General features: G+C 32.3%; 2 protein-coding genes across 2 annotated transcripts; one reads left to right on the forward strand and one right to left on the reverse strand.

Moving 5' to 3' along the window:
• Window positions 1–2099: 2099 nt before the first annotated feature.
• On the reverse strand, window positions 2100–5037 carry LOC119662302 (zinc finger protein 62-like). The gene is made up of 4 exons (XM_038071892.1): window positions 4878–5037; window positions 4312–4615; window positions 3350–4255; window positions 2100–3287 (listed from the first exon to the last, which is right to left on the reverse strand). The coding sequence occupies exons 1-4, from the start codon at window positions 4985–4987 to the stop codon at window positions 2313–2315; spliced, it is 2295 nt and encodes a 764-aa protein (XP_037927820.1). The 5' UTR covers window positions 4988–5037; the 3' UTR covers window positions 2100–2312.
• Window positions 5038–12994: 7957 nt separating this feature from the next.
• Window positions 12995–14875, forward strand: LOC119662622 (ubiquitin-associated domain-containing protein 1-like). The gene is made up of 6 exons (XM_038072278.1): window positions 12995–13114; window positions 13200–13710; window positions 13824–14029; window positions 14091–14220; window positions 14286–14589; window positions 14647–14875. Exons 1-6 carry the CDS (start codon window positions 13086–13088, stop codon window positions 14805–14807), a joined length of 1341 nt encoding a protein of 446 aa, XP_037928206.1. The 5' UTR covers window positions 12995–13085; the 3' UTR covers window positions 14808–14875.
• The last annotated feature ends 522 nt before the right edge of the window (window positions 14876–15397 follow it).

Below are 15397 nucleotides of genomic sequence, written 5' to 3' on the forward strand. Positions count from 1 at the left end.
ATAACAGTATGTAGTAGATTTCCTGTAGTTTCGTCTCATATTTCAAGAAATCAAGGAAGTAAAGACATAAATATGATTTAATCTTGTACATATAAGCGGCATTAGCTGTGCTATTGCTTCATCTGGCCACCTATAAAGTGAAAAATTGGTGCTTTAACACTTTAGTTTAGTACTTAGTACTAAACTGTTTATTTAAAGTTTGATATATATGTATATAGTTTAAAGTTCATTATATATGTAAGTAAACGTATTTATATGTACATAGATATATATAAATACTAAGCGATTAGGATATTAAACAAAGTAAGAAACAAAAGACAAATAATGTAATAATTTTGTTATTCTTTATTTTGAAAGAACATCTATTTTTCTAAAAACAATTCGTAATAATCAATAATGTTTGTTTAATTTCATCTTAATGCGAGTTGATTAACAATATTTTTAGTCAATTCTTGAGGAGTATAAATAAATAAAGTTAACGATTTTCCAACGCGAGAACACGCATACAATCCTATAAATATCCTACAATATCTATCCTACAAATCGATATTGTTTGACCTTGTGACTTATTAATAGTCATGGCAAATGCCAAGCGAATTGAAAATTGCAGCCATCTGAATGGAATGGGTAAGTCTGAAGGGATCATTGGGCAGGAGAACAGCTTCATCTTCAAATTTGTTGGTCAAAATTGTAGCTTCAAGAACATTGCCATCATTTTTTTTTATTACTAATCTCGTGCCGTTGCATAGCTTAGGTGCATTTCAATTCTGCAGCATAATTATGGGTGAACCAATTTTTAATCTTAAGTTATGGGGTGACATTTCTGATAAATCCAGTGAATTCAAATATTCAACAGGATAGTTGAACGATTAATTTTAGAGACTTTAAACAAATCAAAGTAAGCATGAATTAATTTTAAATGTATATGGATACCAAAAAACTGTATAATAATTAAAAAAACATTATCCAGTGGACCAAGTTGTGAATCTAAACCATCCTTGCATCCGCTTGAACACACATAAAAAATTTCATCAAAATCGGTTCAGCCGTTTAGGAGGAGTTCACTGTCAACACACGTACAGAAGAATTATATATTTAAAGATATATTTTTATTTTTTTTATTTTCAAAAAGGGTTGGGAACTAGTCACCGCGTCACTGCATCCTCGAGGATTATTGTGACATACCCACTTCAGTTCCATAGACGAGTAGCAGTTAAGAATGCCAATATGTCCTTTGGAGAGATGTTGCCTAATTCCGTTATAAGCGGATAGGCAGTGGATAAGTAGCAAAGTCTGACTCTTGCAAGACTATCACAGTGACACAAAATGTGTTCTGCTGTTTCCTCTTCTTCGTAACAAAGTCTGCAGCTATCGTCTCCAGTAATACCTAGATTCAATAAATGTTTTTTAACTCCGCAGTGTCCAGTTAGAAATCCTGTGACAAGTCGGATGCCACTTCTGTTCAGCATAAGTAGCTCCTTAAGTCTGGCTTTTGATCGAAACGGCATGGATTCGTTTGCTTGTCTGCAGGCAATTGTATTATCCCAATCATTCTGAGCTGCTCTTTCCAGCCATTCATTAGTTTAAAGTTTGAAAAAGCTACACGAAGGACCGCAGAATGGTTGTGGCCCAATATAATATGAGGCTGCCCCTTTTCTCGCTAGTTCATCTGCTTTTTCGTTTTCCTCAAAACCGCTGTGCCCTGGAATCCTTAAGTGGACTCTGTTCCTTTCAGCAAGGTCTTTGAGAAGTAGAAGGCATATATATATATAAAGGCATATATTTATAAGTATAAATATATATGTTATTTGAAAATGATCAGTATTTTAAGAAGATATTTTGTCGTTTACTATAACTTAATATAAATATTTATCTGAAGTTATTAAAGTAGATCACCAAAATATTGAAATTGTTACAGCATTTTACACATATAAATTTATGCATAACATATATTTATTTAAACACTAATTATATTATAGAGGAATATTTTGTCATATATTAAGTGGCTTTTTATATATATTTATTATTTTACCATACACTTTTAAATTTTTTATATATGCTTAAGTTTTTATAATAATAAACAATACATTGAACAGTGTTTATCAAGTATACAAATTTTATATTCAAGACTTATATTGCTAATTTTCGGTAGAGTACAGTCGGTTGCCTTTGGCATGGCCGGAGCATAAACTCTTTTTTTCCACTACTTTTTTCGTTAATACAAAATTATTATTTTTAAAAAATTATCTTATATTATATATTGACAGAATAACAAAAATAGGTGAGCTTTCAGTCCTTTAATCTTTGGTCCTTTAATCTTCGTCAAAAAAATTTGGAATAATCAATCCAAAGTCATTTGAACGATTATCGCTTTTATATTCTGCTGTGGTCTGCACTTGCGATTCGTGTTCTGCTGCATGGTTCTTATATATTGTAAAGTCATTGAACTCATTACCACAAACTTCACACTTATAATTCGTATCGGTACTCTCTTGTGAATCGGAATCTTCAAAAACCGATTGGTGGAAATGAGTGGTATGATTAATACTTTCCGTTTCCTTCGGATCTTCATATAATTCATGCACCGCTATATGAAGTTTATATATTGCATAGTTATTGAACTCATTACCACAGATTTGACACTTGAAATAAGCGTCGGTACTCTCCTGTGATTCGGTATCTTCAAAAACCGATTGGTGGCTATTAGAGCTATGATTAACACTTTCCGTTTCCGTGGGATTCTCCAGTAATTCATGTGCCGCTGCATGGTTCTTATATATTGTAAAGTCATTGAACTCATTACCACAAACTTCACACTTATAATCTATATTGGTACTCTCCTGTGAATCGGAATCTTCAAAAACCGATTGGTGGAAATGAGTGGTATGATTAAGATTAACACTTTCCGTTTCCGACGGATCCTCATATAATTCATGTACCGCTACATGGAGTTTATATATTGCATAGTTATTGAACTCATTACCACAGATTTGACATTTGAAATAAGCGTCGGTACTCTCCTGTGATTTGGTGTCCTCAAAAACCGATTGGTGGCAATTAGAGCTATGATTAACACTTTCCGTTGCCGTGGGATTCTCGTGTAATTCATGTGTCGCTACATGATTTTTATATATTGTGTAGTCATTGAAATCATTACCACAAATTTCACACTTGTAAATAAAGTCGAAAATTTTCTCTAAATCGGAATCCGGTTGGTGGCAATGAGTGGTAGAGGGATTAATAACTTCTGTTTTTGTGCGATGCTCGTGTTTACGTTCGATATGTACCTGTAACAAGAACAGATTATAATTACTGTTTATATATATTGAAGTCTATTAATTCGACTTACTTGTGATTTGTAGTTTTTGTGGTAATTTGATTTTTCTTTAGTGTGAGTTCTTAGGTGCACTTTTAAAAGACTATTGCGGGTGAATCGTTTTAAGCAAAATGTGCATTCGAATGGTTTTTCTTTTGTGTGTGTACGTAAATGTACTTTCAATGACGATCCCGTTGTAAATACAGTGTTGCACACTGTACATTGGTGGTGTTTTGAACCTACTTCTTTGGTAGTATTAGTATTATAAAGTGAAAAAAATGCAATAAATGGATTTGCTTTTTCGATGTTATTCAAGTTTGTGTGTTTGGAGCAATGCGGACCGTCGCTATTTTTAATTGAAGATGTATCATTTTCACATGGTATTTTATTGTTGATCACGGCATTGCCTGGTCTTGAAGATGTACTAGATTTACAAACTGATAATTCTACATTGTTGATGACATCGTTGCCTGTTGAAGAGGCATCACATTCATAAACTGATAATTTCTCAATATTGATAACATCGTTGTTGACTACTGTTGAAGAGGCATTATTTTCATCGTTGCAAATCACATCATTTTCTTCACCGTTATGTGATCTTATGTGATGGTATAACAGTTCAGTTTTACTAGGAAACAGAATTTTGCAATGTTTACACTCAAAGGTTATAACGTTACGTCCTTGTTGATGATTAAATAAATCTTTTGTGGTCGAGAACTTTTTGTGACAAGTAATGCAAGTAAAAGATGATGCCGCAGTAGTCGGACCTGATATTTTATCTTTAATATATTTAGCCTTAGTTTGCTGAAAGCAAGGTGAATCATTTGTTTGGTGATGCAGCATTTTTTCGTCATGGCTCTTAAACTTTTTTCGACAAACTTTGCAATAATATTTTCGCGTACTTTTTTTAGTTACAGCATTATGACGTTTTTTGTGTGTCTAAATTAAAATAGTTTAATAAAAACTAATTAAATAGCTCAGTTCTTGATACTCACTTCTAAACCATATTTTGAGGTGAACGCTAAGGTGCATATATCACACTTATAAGGTTTATCACCTGTGTGTAGGCGTATGTGAATTTTTAATACAGCACGCCGTCGGAATCCTTTGTCACAATATTCACATACAAACGGCTTTATTCCTGCATGGATGAACATATGCCGCTTATAAGAACTAAGTTGGGTAAATGTACTATCGCAAAAATCACATTCAATCTTTCCATCGGCATTGCGTGTGATTTTGACGCTTGGACGTCCTCTCTTAGCCATCGTTTTGGAATTATCACAACTTGGTGTCAATCTTTTCACGAAATTTATGAATTAGAAAAATGTCACATTTAATGCAAATGAATTTAGTAAAAAAAAATTTTAAAATATATTAAAAAATTTAAAATTTTTTATAAAGATCATATTGTATATTGATTTAAAAAGGATAATATTAATGAAAGCTATTGAGATATTATTGATAGACGTATTTAGACATAATGGTTGAAAAGTACGTTTTAATAAATTAATTAATATTGATCATTAAAAAAAAATTAAAATATCTGTTTTATTCTTACAAGTTTGGTATGTCTTCCGCATTGTCATCAACGGCGTTACTGTCATCAACAGTGTCAGCCATATTGTCATCAACATTGTCAGCCATATTGTTATCAATACTGTTAGCCATATTCCACAATTTTTGCTTCGCAAGAAGAAACTTATATATTTTAATATTAATAAATATTATCAATATAAGTCTGTATTCAATTACAAAAAACAAGTTCTTAGCTTTAATTTAATTACTCAAGCACAAATACAAAATATCACGATTCGCAAACTAAATCCATCTAGAGATAGATACGCTGCCACAAACATTAGTTAACAGCCCGCAACTAAAATGTGCCGGATATGCACAAAGTTAGAAACGATGCCGTGAAGGGTAACAGGGTTACTGGAACGAAAAAAATGGGCTTCCTTGTTCAAATAAACATTTGAATTGAAAAAGGGATAGGGTTAATAGAATTTTAAAAAATATTTTTATTGATTTATAGCATTCAAGTTTTTGTCAAGTTTTTTTTCTTATTGTAAAATATTTGCGAAATATTGCTTGTTTTCAAGAACAAAATTTTTTTTAAAAACAACTAAAATATATTATTTTTAATACTTACAATTTACAAATATTTATTTAATAAGGCTACTCACAGTAATGTAATTACATGTAATAATCATACAATTGAAAAGTGATGAGCTACAACAAAAAAAAATCACAACAAAAAATATCACAACATATGTGATCTTGGAATTATCTTTTACATATAATTATTCGAAAATAAATATTTGAGACTGGAAATAGCCAAAATTTTCAGTCAGTCAAAAATTCAAGTAATTAAATAATACCATATATGAAAGAAGTTTTGTTGGTGTAGTTCACTACTTTCAGAAACCATTCCGATAAAACTTAAAAATATTACTTATTGTTGTTTTATTTAACATAATTAATAGGGTTTTATAAAATTTTAATAAATACTCGCAAAGCTATTAACATTTGTAAACCATGACACATAAATTTCAGTGCAGCCAAATTCAAAAATCAGTCTATTGTGAATGTTTGCTGGAACAAAATTTCAGTCATTCGTTAAAGTGATATAAGCATTTCATTTACTAATAAATTCAAATACATAAATAAATTAATTAATTTAAATATATAAGATAAAAATGCTAAGCATTGCCGATTTAATATTCATTTTAGTTCAATTCTACGCAACACAAAACTTACAGACTTATCAACACCTTGTTATCATATCTCAGAATGCTTACAGGCTCCTCAGGGATGTGTGCAGATCTAAGGTCAATTATTGCTTAGCCTGTTGAAGTGATAAACAATAATCCAGTCAAGACGTAAAGAGGGGTTATAAAAAACCTCACAATTAATAGAGAGTTAAAGTGCTCAAATGCACTGACTCAACTAGTCTCAACATAATAACAACAAAAAACATAAGTCAAGAACAAGTAATGCCAATTTCGATTTTAACAAAGAACTCCAAACTTTGTTAATAAACAAAAACATGAATCTTTAACAATCCAAATCAAACTTTCTTCAGTTCTACTTGAAACGAAATGTGAAGAGTTGTTTTTCACCAAAATTCAAAAAGTGAACATTTCTGAAATTGAATTTTGCATTTCAATTTTAAGAAACTCATAGCCTACTTGCATTGCCATAGTATCTCATCCTAGCGGTGGAATGCACTAATCTTTCACACACGTTAAGTACGCTGAGTTTAACCTGTCATTCGAAACTGTAAACTATTTTCCGTGGCAAACAATGACCGACCTTCTCTCGCTACGCCGCAGCACTTGAAATGGATTCTTGTATGGCTGTTCAAGTGGAGCTCGCGCACTGTCCACTCGAAGAAAAACGTGCTTACAACTCATAACATCAAGCGGAACAAAAACAGATGGCTGACAGTATCTAGTAGCCCCAACAGATTTCACCTTCGCCAAAACCCTTCGCAGCGACGAAATAAAATCAGTTTCCAATGATTTTTGTTTAATGTCCGAAAGCATCTGACCTGGAGCATAAAAAGGATTACCAAACAACATATCTGAAGGACTAGCATTTAGGTCTAATTTCGGTGTCGTCCGCGATTCCAACAATACAGGTGGAAGCGACTGCGATCAACCAGAGGTCCTCGAGGGCTGACATTCTGGCCTTCATTCGAAGGGCGGAATGTATTCTGTTCGGTAAGGGTTTGTTACAGCACAAAAGATCAACAATGGTCGCGGTGTTCTGCTCCATTGGAAAGTTGTACCTTTTTTTTTCTGTTTTATTATATTTTGCTTTATTTTATGATGATCCTTGCAAACGATCAATGCACTACGATTTATGGATATGCACCATAATGCAGTTTTGTGATTAGCAAGAAACTTTGAAACTAAGTTCAGCGATTTATACCATTGCATAAAAGGTTTATTACTATTATATCATCGGAACCAGGTAACAAATTTTAGTAATTTCACCAACCACTAAGTAATTTCAATAAGAGCCTATATACATTATTTGTATATTCATTACTTCTTCATGAATGTAGAACGAGTGTAAAACAAATGAAATACAGAATGGTTCGTACCCGATTTTGGTTCTATTAGGCAGCTTCGATGTGCTTTTAAGTAGCAGTTTATATCTGCATTGAACATTATCGATAATATTTAAGGCAAGAATAAGCGGAATATAGAATTGTTGATTAAATGTGTTAATATATAATAAAATGGTTATATGTTGTTATGCTCAAGAAGCCTTAGTACTCTCAAATTGTTAAGCTGTTATTGCTAACAGCTTAATTTTTTTTTAATTGCTATTGAATTTCAATATACCAGCTTAACAATGTAAGAGTACTAAGGCTTCTTGAGCAAAACAACATATATCCATTTTATAATATATTAACATATTTAATCAACAATTCTATATTCCGTTTATTCTTGCGTAAAAACCTTGGATAAACTTCAGCGCAGATATAAAGTGCTACTTAAAAGCACATTGAAGTTGCTTAATAGAACCAAGGTATGGTATGAACAATTCGGTATTCCATTCGTTTTACACTCGTTCTACTATGAACGTAGTAGATAAGATCAGGACTTGATGACATTCATGAAGAAATAATAAATATAGATATAGGCTTTTATTGGAATTACTTAGTGGTTGATGATATTACTTAAATCTGTTTATTGGTTCCGATGATATGACTTTATTAAGCCAATTTCAGTGAGTTCTTTTAGTCAAAGATAGTTATATCTCTTTCTCAATCACGTGTCGTAGTAAACGATTTTTATGATTAATGCTGCTGTACTTAAGGGCTATTAAAATGAGTTGCATGCCGATATCTTGATTTGTTTTATTATTGGGAATATATCAGTCTGTATTGATGAAACTCGAAGAAGTTCTTATTGAAGTTTTTGAATTATAGCAGTATTTGTGTTATTTGCAGTACCTCATACTTCGGCACTGTGTAGTCATATGTGCCTTATTAGATTCTTATAAATTAATAGAGTAGGTTATTTTAGTTGTAGAGTTTGAATTTTTATGCTTATAACACTCAAAAGTGTAAACATATATACAAATAAGTTGGAAAAGCTGTTATATAAACAAAAAAAATTGAATTTAAGTCAAAAAATAAACATACTAACATTGCATGGCATTCAGCTATTAGTTAATTTTAAAAATTCAACAAAAATCGTAATAATACATCATCTCTGTAACGAAATGATATACCTAAGTGGCTTTAAAATCAGTTTTGCAATATATATGGTATTAATATAATTAATCATCGCTTACGTATTTTATTTTAATTTCCCCTCAATACTATAGAGAAACTGCAATGAACATAAAAAGTACTATTAAAAAGATACGGTGCCACTTAACGGCACCAATATTTTACTTTGTATGAATCCATCTGTTTACATTTGTTTTACATTCGTTTTACTAAAAGCAGTAGATTTGATAAACATCCAATCCAATAAATTTTGACAATAGTTACTCCATTTTATATAAGACGTGTATAGGGGTTTAAATGCAGATAATATACATTGTGACCGAAAAGTTTTCGGAGGTTCTCATTTAAAATTCGCGCGCTGTATATTTTTCGATATTTTAAGTTTATGTAGTTTGGCAGCACTGTCCTTAATTACTATGCCAAAAATGAGCGCGATCTGTCGGACAGTTCGTTTACGGCAGCTGTTGAAACCAGTTCACCTCAGTAGTGCGTTGCGAAAAAAACAATGGAAAAAAATATTGAACAAAGAGTTTGCATCAAATTTTGTTTTTCGAACGAAATTTCGTGTGCAGAATCGTTGCGAATGCTACAAAAGGCTTATGGGGAATCAGTTTTATCGAAAACTCAAGTTTATGAGTGGTACAAAGCCTTTCAGGACTGTCGTACGACCGTCGAAGACATGCCGCGTTCTGGACGACCTTCGACCTCTACCACCGACGAAAACATTGAAAAGGCAAAGGAAATCGTGTTCAAAAATCCTCATGTGAGTGTTAGAGAGATAGCACGAGAGCTAGGCATCGGTCGTGAGATGGCTCGTTTGATTTTGGTGGACAATTTGTGTATGCGACGTGTCAACGCCCGGCTTGTTCCGATTCACCTCAATTTGTTCAACATTATCAACGATTTTAAGGCCAAACATTCAATAAATACCATCGAACAGCCACCGTATTCACCTGATCTTGCACCGTGTGACTTTTTCCTGTTTCCCAACCTCAAATTACCACTCAGAGGAACGCGTTTTGAATCCATAGAAGACGTAAAACAGAATTCGCAGAGGGAACTCAAAGCCATACCGGAAAGCGCCTATAAAATGTTTTTGATGATTGGAAGAAACGTTGGCATTTGTGTATCGCTTCTAATGGAGCATATTTTGAAGGAGATAAAATAAATATTGATGAAGATTAAGAATTTTGCGTTTTATTTAAAATTTCCGGAAGCTTTTCGGTCACAATGTATGGTTGGTTCCTTGCAGTGATTAATTCCACGTTATTAGTAAGAAGCTCCAATTGATAAACTTGTTTAGTTTAATTTGTTTAATTTAACAGATTTTTACTGATAACCAAACCGTCTCTCAGGAAAGTACTTTCTTAAAAAATGGTTTCGTTTTCACGAAGCGACTCGCCTACAACATAATATTTTGTCATACGACTTCTCTATTGAATACATCAATAATGATAGCTTTGGATATGCCGATATTATTTCTCGACTAATCGCAAACCATGTAAAACCTGATGAAGATACCGTTACAGTATCTATTCAATAAGAAGAAAAAGACGACCTGAAAATTAATTATTTGACGGTAGAAACAGCCACCAAACTTCCAATTACTTTAACTATTTTTCAAACAGCAACCAAAGCCTGCCATATTCTCAATAAGGTCATGTTCTACATCAAAAATGGCTATTGGCCTTGAAGGAAAAAACAAATCCAAATAGTCGACATTATCTTATGATCCAACAACGGAGATTTTTCTTTGGTAAGAAAATTATTATTCCCAAAATTTATCGTCAGCATGTCCTTGAAGATCTCCATAACGGATACCCAGGTGAGTGTCGTATAAAACTTTTTACTGCAAACAAGAGTTCCTTGTGACTCAATTGTTTGTGATTGTTAGTGAAATTCAAAAATTTTTGCGACTTTGAAGGTATTAACCACATAACTACAGATCCATATAGTGTACAATCAAACGGCGAAGTAGAAGGGTTCGTTGATCTTCTTGAATCAGGACTTCAAAAGGCAAACGGAAGTATTGACAAGAAGCTCAACGAGTTCCTTACTTGTTATCGATACACACCATCCTACAATCTGGGTATGAAATCATTATCCAGATCCTAAATGGTAGAAAAATAAAAATTCATGATTCATCATGACTGCATCAAAAAAGCAAAAATCGGAAGGCGAATTAAAAAATCAAAGTAATCACCAAGAGACAAAATGAAAACAGTTCAGTATTGGAGATAACCTTTATTATAAACTTCATTCCACTAGTAATTAATGGACTTGGATACCTGCTGTAGTCATACAGAAACTTGGAGTAGTATGCTATGAAGTGAAAATTGACCAGTAAATTAATGAGCGCATTATTAAAGCACATGTAAACCAACTGTAGTATCGTTATACAAAAAACGAACTGAATGAACTGCTTGAGGTTCCGGAATAGTCGCATACAGTTGAACCATTCATTGTTCCCAATCAAGCTACGTGCCAAAAGAGATTTCATCTTCTGCTATTGAGCAACAAACAAATTCCAATGATGTTAATAGCAATCAGGATATACCGACTATAACACACAACAAAGAGTTAAGACGATCTCAAAGGGATATAAAGGGTCATACGCCACGTTGGCATGACGACTGCCGACGATATTAAAAGGGAGAACTGTAGTAAAAGGATGTTGTACAACACTAAACGAGATTATGACGCACAGGTCATAATCTCGTATTGCGTTGTAGTAATTAAGATATATAAAAATAAAGTGATATTTAAACCCGTATGTTGTGTGTTAACAACATAGAAGTTATCACAATTATATTTATATATTATTACATTACGTTAAGATACCTTTTACTTATACTTAAGATACATAATATACAAATTTACAAATTCTATAATACTTACTCCCATTCAGTAATTAAAAATATTTTGTCGTCTATCTGTTGATTGATTTATTTCACAATTTGTAAACAGATCCGGTACCTCTTCATGTTCTTCTGAACTATTGTTTACTTCATGATTTTCATGCACATCGTCCATATTTAAAGAAATATTGTACAAAACGCATATATTGACCACTGTATTGGTAATTGCACCCAAAATGCTGTGTTCGGTAAACTTAGCTATTCTCTGGAAATGACTGTTAAATAAATCAAATACATTATATATTACAATTCTTGTGGACGAATGTTTCTCAATAAATTTCTTTTGATTGTTACCCAAATTCCCGTAGTCCTTAAAAGCTGACACAAGCTAGTTCGTACATGGATATGCCGAATCTTTAAGTAGAAAAGAAAAATTGGGAAATGATTTATCATAATTTGACTGACATTGCCTTGGTGTATAAATGAGATCTCGGTAATTATGCAAAAATTCGGGCTCATTATAACTAATATTTAGGAACCTTTTGCTTTCATCTACTACCGCCTCGCAGGATTACGCTGTAGAATTGCTTGCGGTTGAAATAATCTTCCCCATAATATTTTGGCCTTTTAATTCAGAAATGTGTGCAATCTATTGTTCCAATTATCCCTGGTATGTTTTGGTTTTCCCGAAATTTCTTTTTTACAACTGTTGTAGCTGCTTCTCAAGGCCATATAATGAATTCATCGCAAATTGGAATTAGGAATGCATATTGTTTGAATGAGTATACAAACAATTTTTAAGAGTAAATGAAGAAAGTGCAATTAAAAAGCATTTGTAGTGTTACCGAGATAATGCATAACCGAAGCATTAGGTGCGATGAATTTTAATTGGAATAAAGATCAGTTAATTGTAGTGAAATGTTGCGCAAAAGTTATAGTAAATTTATATTAATAAGAAAAATAAGAGAACAAGTCTTACTAAAATTTTAATATTATTTTTTTCATTTTTTGTTTGCAATTTCTTTTTGCAATTACCGACTTCCTGACTGCAAGGCATACTGCAGTTCTTACTGGTCATTGTTGTGTAGGAACTCATATAATCCTCAATGCAAAAGTTGTGGAAACCCGCAGGAGAAAGAAACCATTATACTTTTTCTCTGTGAATGCCCGGCGTAATCTGTGAATGTCTAGAAGATATAGGTACTAAGGAAGATAGTTCTTTGATGGTTGATCAGACTGTTCATCGGTGAAGACGAAAATTACCTAAATTCGGCGAGATGGATTTAGTCTTAACTCTTCTATACTAGGGTTCTTGCTAGGAATGTGGTAGCAAACTGGTGAAAAATCGCTAATTGAGATACAAGGAAGTTATCAAATGGCCTGCCACTGCAATAAACCAACCAACCGATTTCCCGCGCTTCGTCTGATTACCTCTGATATAAATTATGGAATACTATACTTGCAATTGGTTAATATCATTTTTTGGTGCTGTAAATCAAAGTAATAGTATATTAAAATAATGTTAAAATGTGTCAAACTTTTTTTGTTTTTAAATTAAAATTATTTATGAAATTTCAATAATTTAAGAAAATGTTATAGTTTAAAACCCATTTTTCCTAAATTTTTGGTTAAGTTTTTTTTATTGCAAATTATAAGAAATATGCAAAAATTGCGGAACTTGTTTTCGAAGTGAGGCCAATGATATACATAAATATATATATATATATACCAGTGTATATAAAAATTAGTATAATTATATTAATTCTTATTTTAGAAGACATTCACGACGTTCAACTTCATCCAGTAGCGCTCATAATTCCCCACATAATGTAAACGAGCGTTTGAGTGATTCGCCACGTACAAAGGAGCGTATTCGAATCCGGGTTATTTGTCCCAGTGCTCGCATTCTTGTATATCAATCAGATACTAATAAGCACTTAATTGAGTTAAAAAATGAGATTATTCTTGAACTGTCTGACGACATGGCTTCAGTGTCATTGTTCTCGACTGATTTGCGTTTAGTTGCGCCTCGTTATAGGCTTTTTCGGGCTGAATTCGAAGGTGTTGAATTAGACGAAAACCGTACTCTAAAACAACTTAATATAAAAACCAACGAGACTTTGGTGTTAGTGATTAAAAGACATTTTTTGGCAAATAACATGCCCAATTCAAAGGATATGACACCACCGCGTATATATGAAGTAGACATGGCAACAAGAAATCTACCATCTCATGTCACCAATCTTCCAATGATTGATGTTAATGAAATATTCCAACAAGCCAATGTAAGTATTCGGAATTGCTTGTTTTTTATGGGCATTATTATCCATATTCATTGATCCATAGTTTTATTTCATATGAAAATTGTGGAGTCTATGTTACCAACATTTTATTTTAGTTACATTTTGAAGTTCGTAAAGTTTTAATATCACTGGCGCAACTATCAGCCACTATAGTTGGAGCTAGTCCTTATGCGGATCGGATTATAGCTATGTTAAAACAAAAACTTATAAATAAAGTAAATGATGAGAATGATATACTGCAGTGTCTTGTTGATATGGGATTTACAAGAGAAAGATGTGAATATGCTTTAAAAACCAACAAGTGAGTACGATGCTTTTTCTATTACAAATCTATCATGAACGATTGTTTTTATTTTCTTTAGCGGTGTGTATGCATTGGCTTTAGAATGGTTGATTCAAACTCAAAATGAAGATTTGTCGAAAATAGATGAAGTTATGGGCTTACAGAGAAGTGAATCGCTTATGTCTCCTTCCGATATTGTAACAAATAATGTAATTACTTAAAAATTATTCTATTTTTCCAATTTATAACAAACATTTTTGATACTTATTTAAAGAGTGTATTGGAAAACATAGCAGCACTTTTGGAAATTGTTCGAATATTTAGCCACCGCGATGTGCCACCTAGACTAGATATAGTTAATGAAATAGTTGAAATGGGATTTGAACGTAATGATGTGTTTACTGCTTTGAAAAAAACCTGTAATAACAAAGCAGCAGCTTGTGAATTTCTCTGTGGCATTCGTAGCCCTAGTTTACTTGAGCTTAAGGAAGGATTAGCACACAATTCTCCATTACTGAAATCGATATTAGAGATGCCGCAAGTTCAAATTAATTTGGGAAATCCAAAAATTTTTTTGAGTACAGAAAGTATTTCATATTTGTAGATATATAATGACATATAATTCTATTTTATAGCATTTCTCTCTATACTGGAAAATGAAAGTCTGTTACGTCTTTGGGGTGGAGATAGTGATTCCAGTTCAGTTATATCAAATATACTTCAACGATATCACGATGTTAAACATGCTTTGGGCATGAATCAATTCTATTCAAATCGTTTTGAAGGTACTAACTAATATTCTTTGAACCTATATTTTCGAAAGTGGTTGATATACACGAAATTGTCTTCAGTACGAGATAAGCCGATGTAAACCTAAACATTATGAGCAGTAATTTATTTATTTTTTTATAAATACACCTTGATATCAATATGCAAAGTCGTTTCAAAACAAAATAAATAATATACCAAACATAATAATTTGCTAAAAATTACTTAACCAAAATAATGGTGTTTACTTTTTAATCATTAATATTGAATATATTGTGTGCATACGAAGTCACTTATATATGCCCTATGACTTTGAGTTTGCTTATGAAGAAACCTCAAATTGTACCATTGTGCTGGGAAGTGCTGGGTTTGGATTGGATGGATGAGATCAAACTAATTTATTTCGATGATTAAGTAGTTGCATTATAAATAGTAGTGCTTTCAATTCTTTATATATGTTAGAGTAAATATACCTTATTGAATTCAATAGTATTTTGCAGTTAATGTACAAGCAAATTGTTAAAATAATTAAACAAAATGAATGCTCTAAACAGATACAGAATGTGGGTCTGCAAACCACTGGCACAATAATATTCTTTTTAACAGGAAATCGATTAT

This window comes from Teleopsis dalmanni, chromosome X (genome assembly GCF_002237135.1).
Source record: "Teleopsis dalmanni isolate 2A chromosome X, ASM223713v2, whole genome shotgun sequence".
Taxonomy (NCBI): Eukaryota; Metazoa; Arthropoda; class Insecta; order Diptera; family Diopsidae; genus Teleopsis; species Teleopsis dalmanni.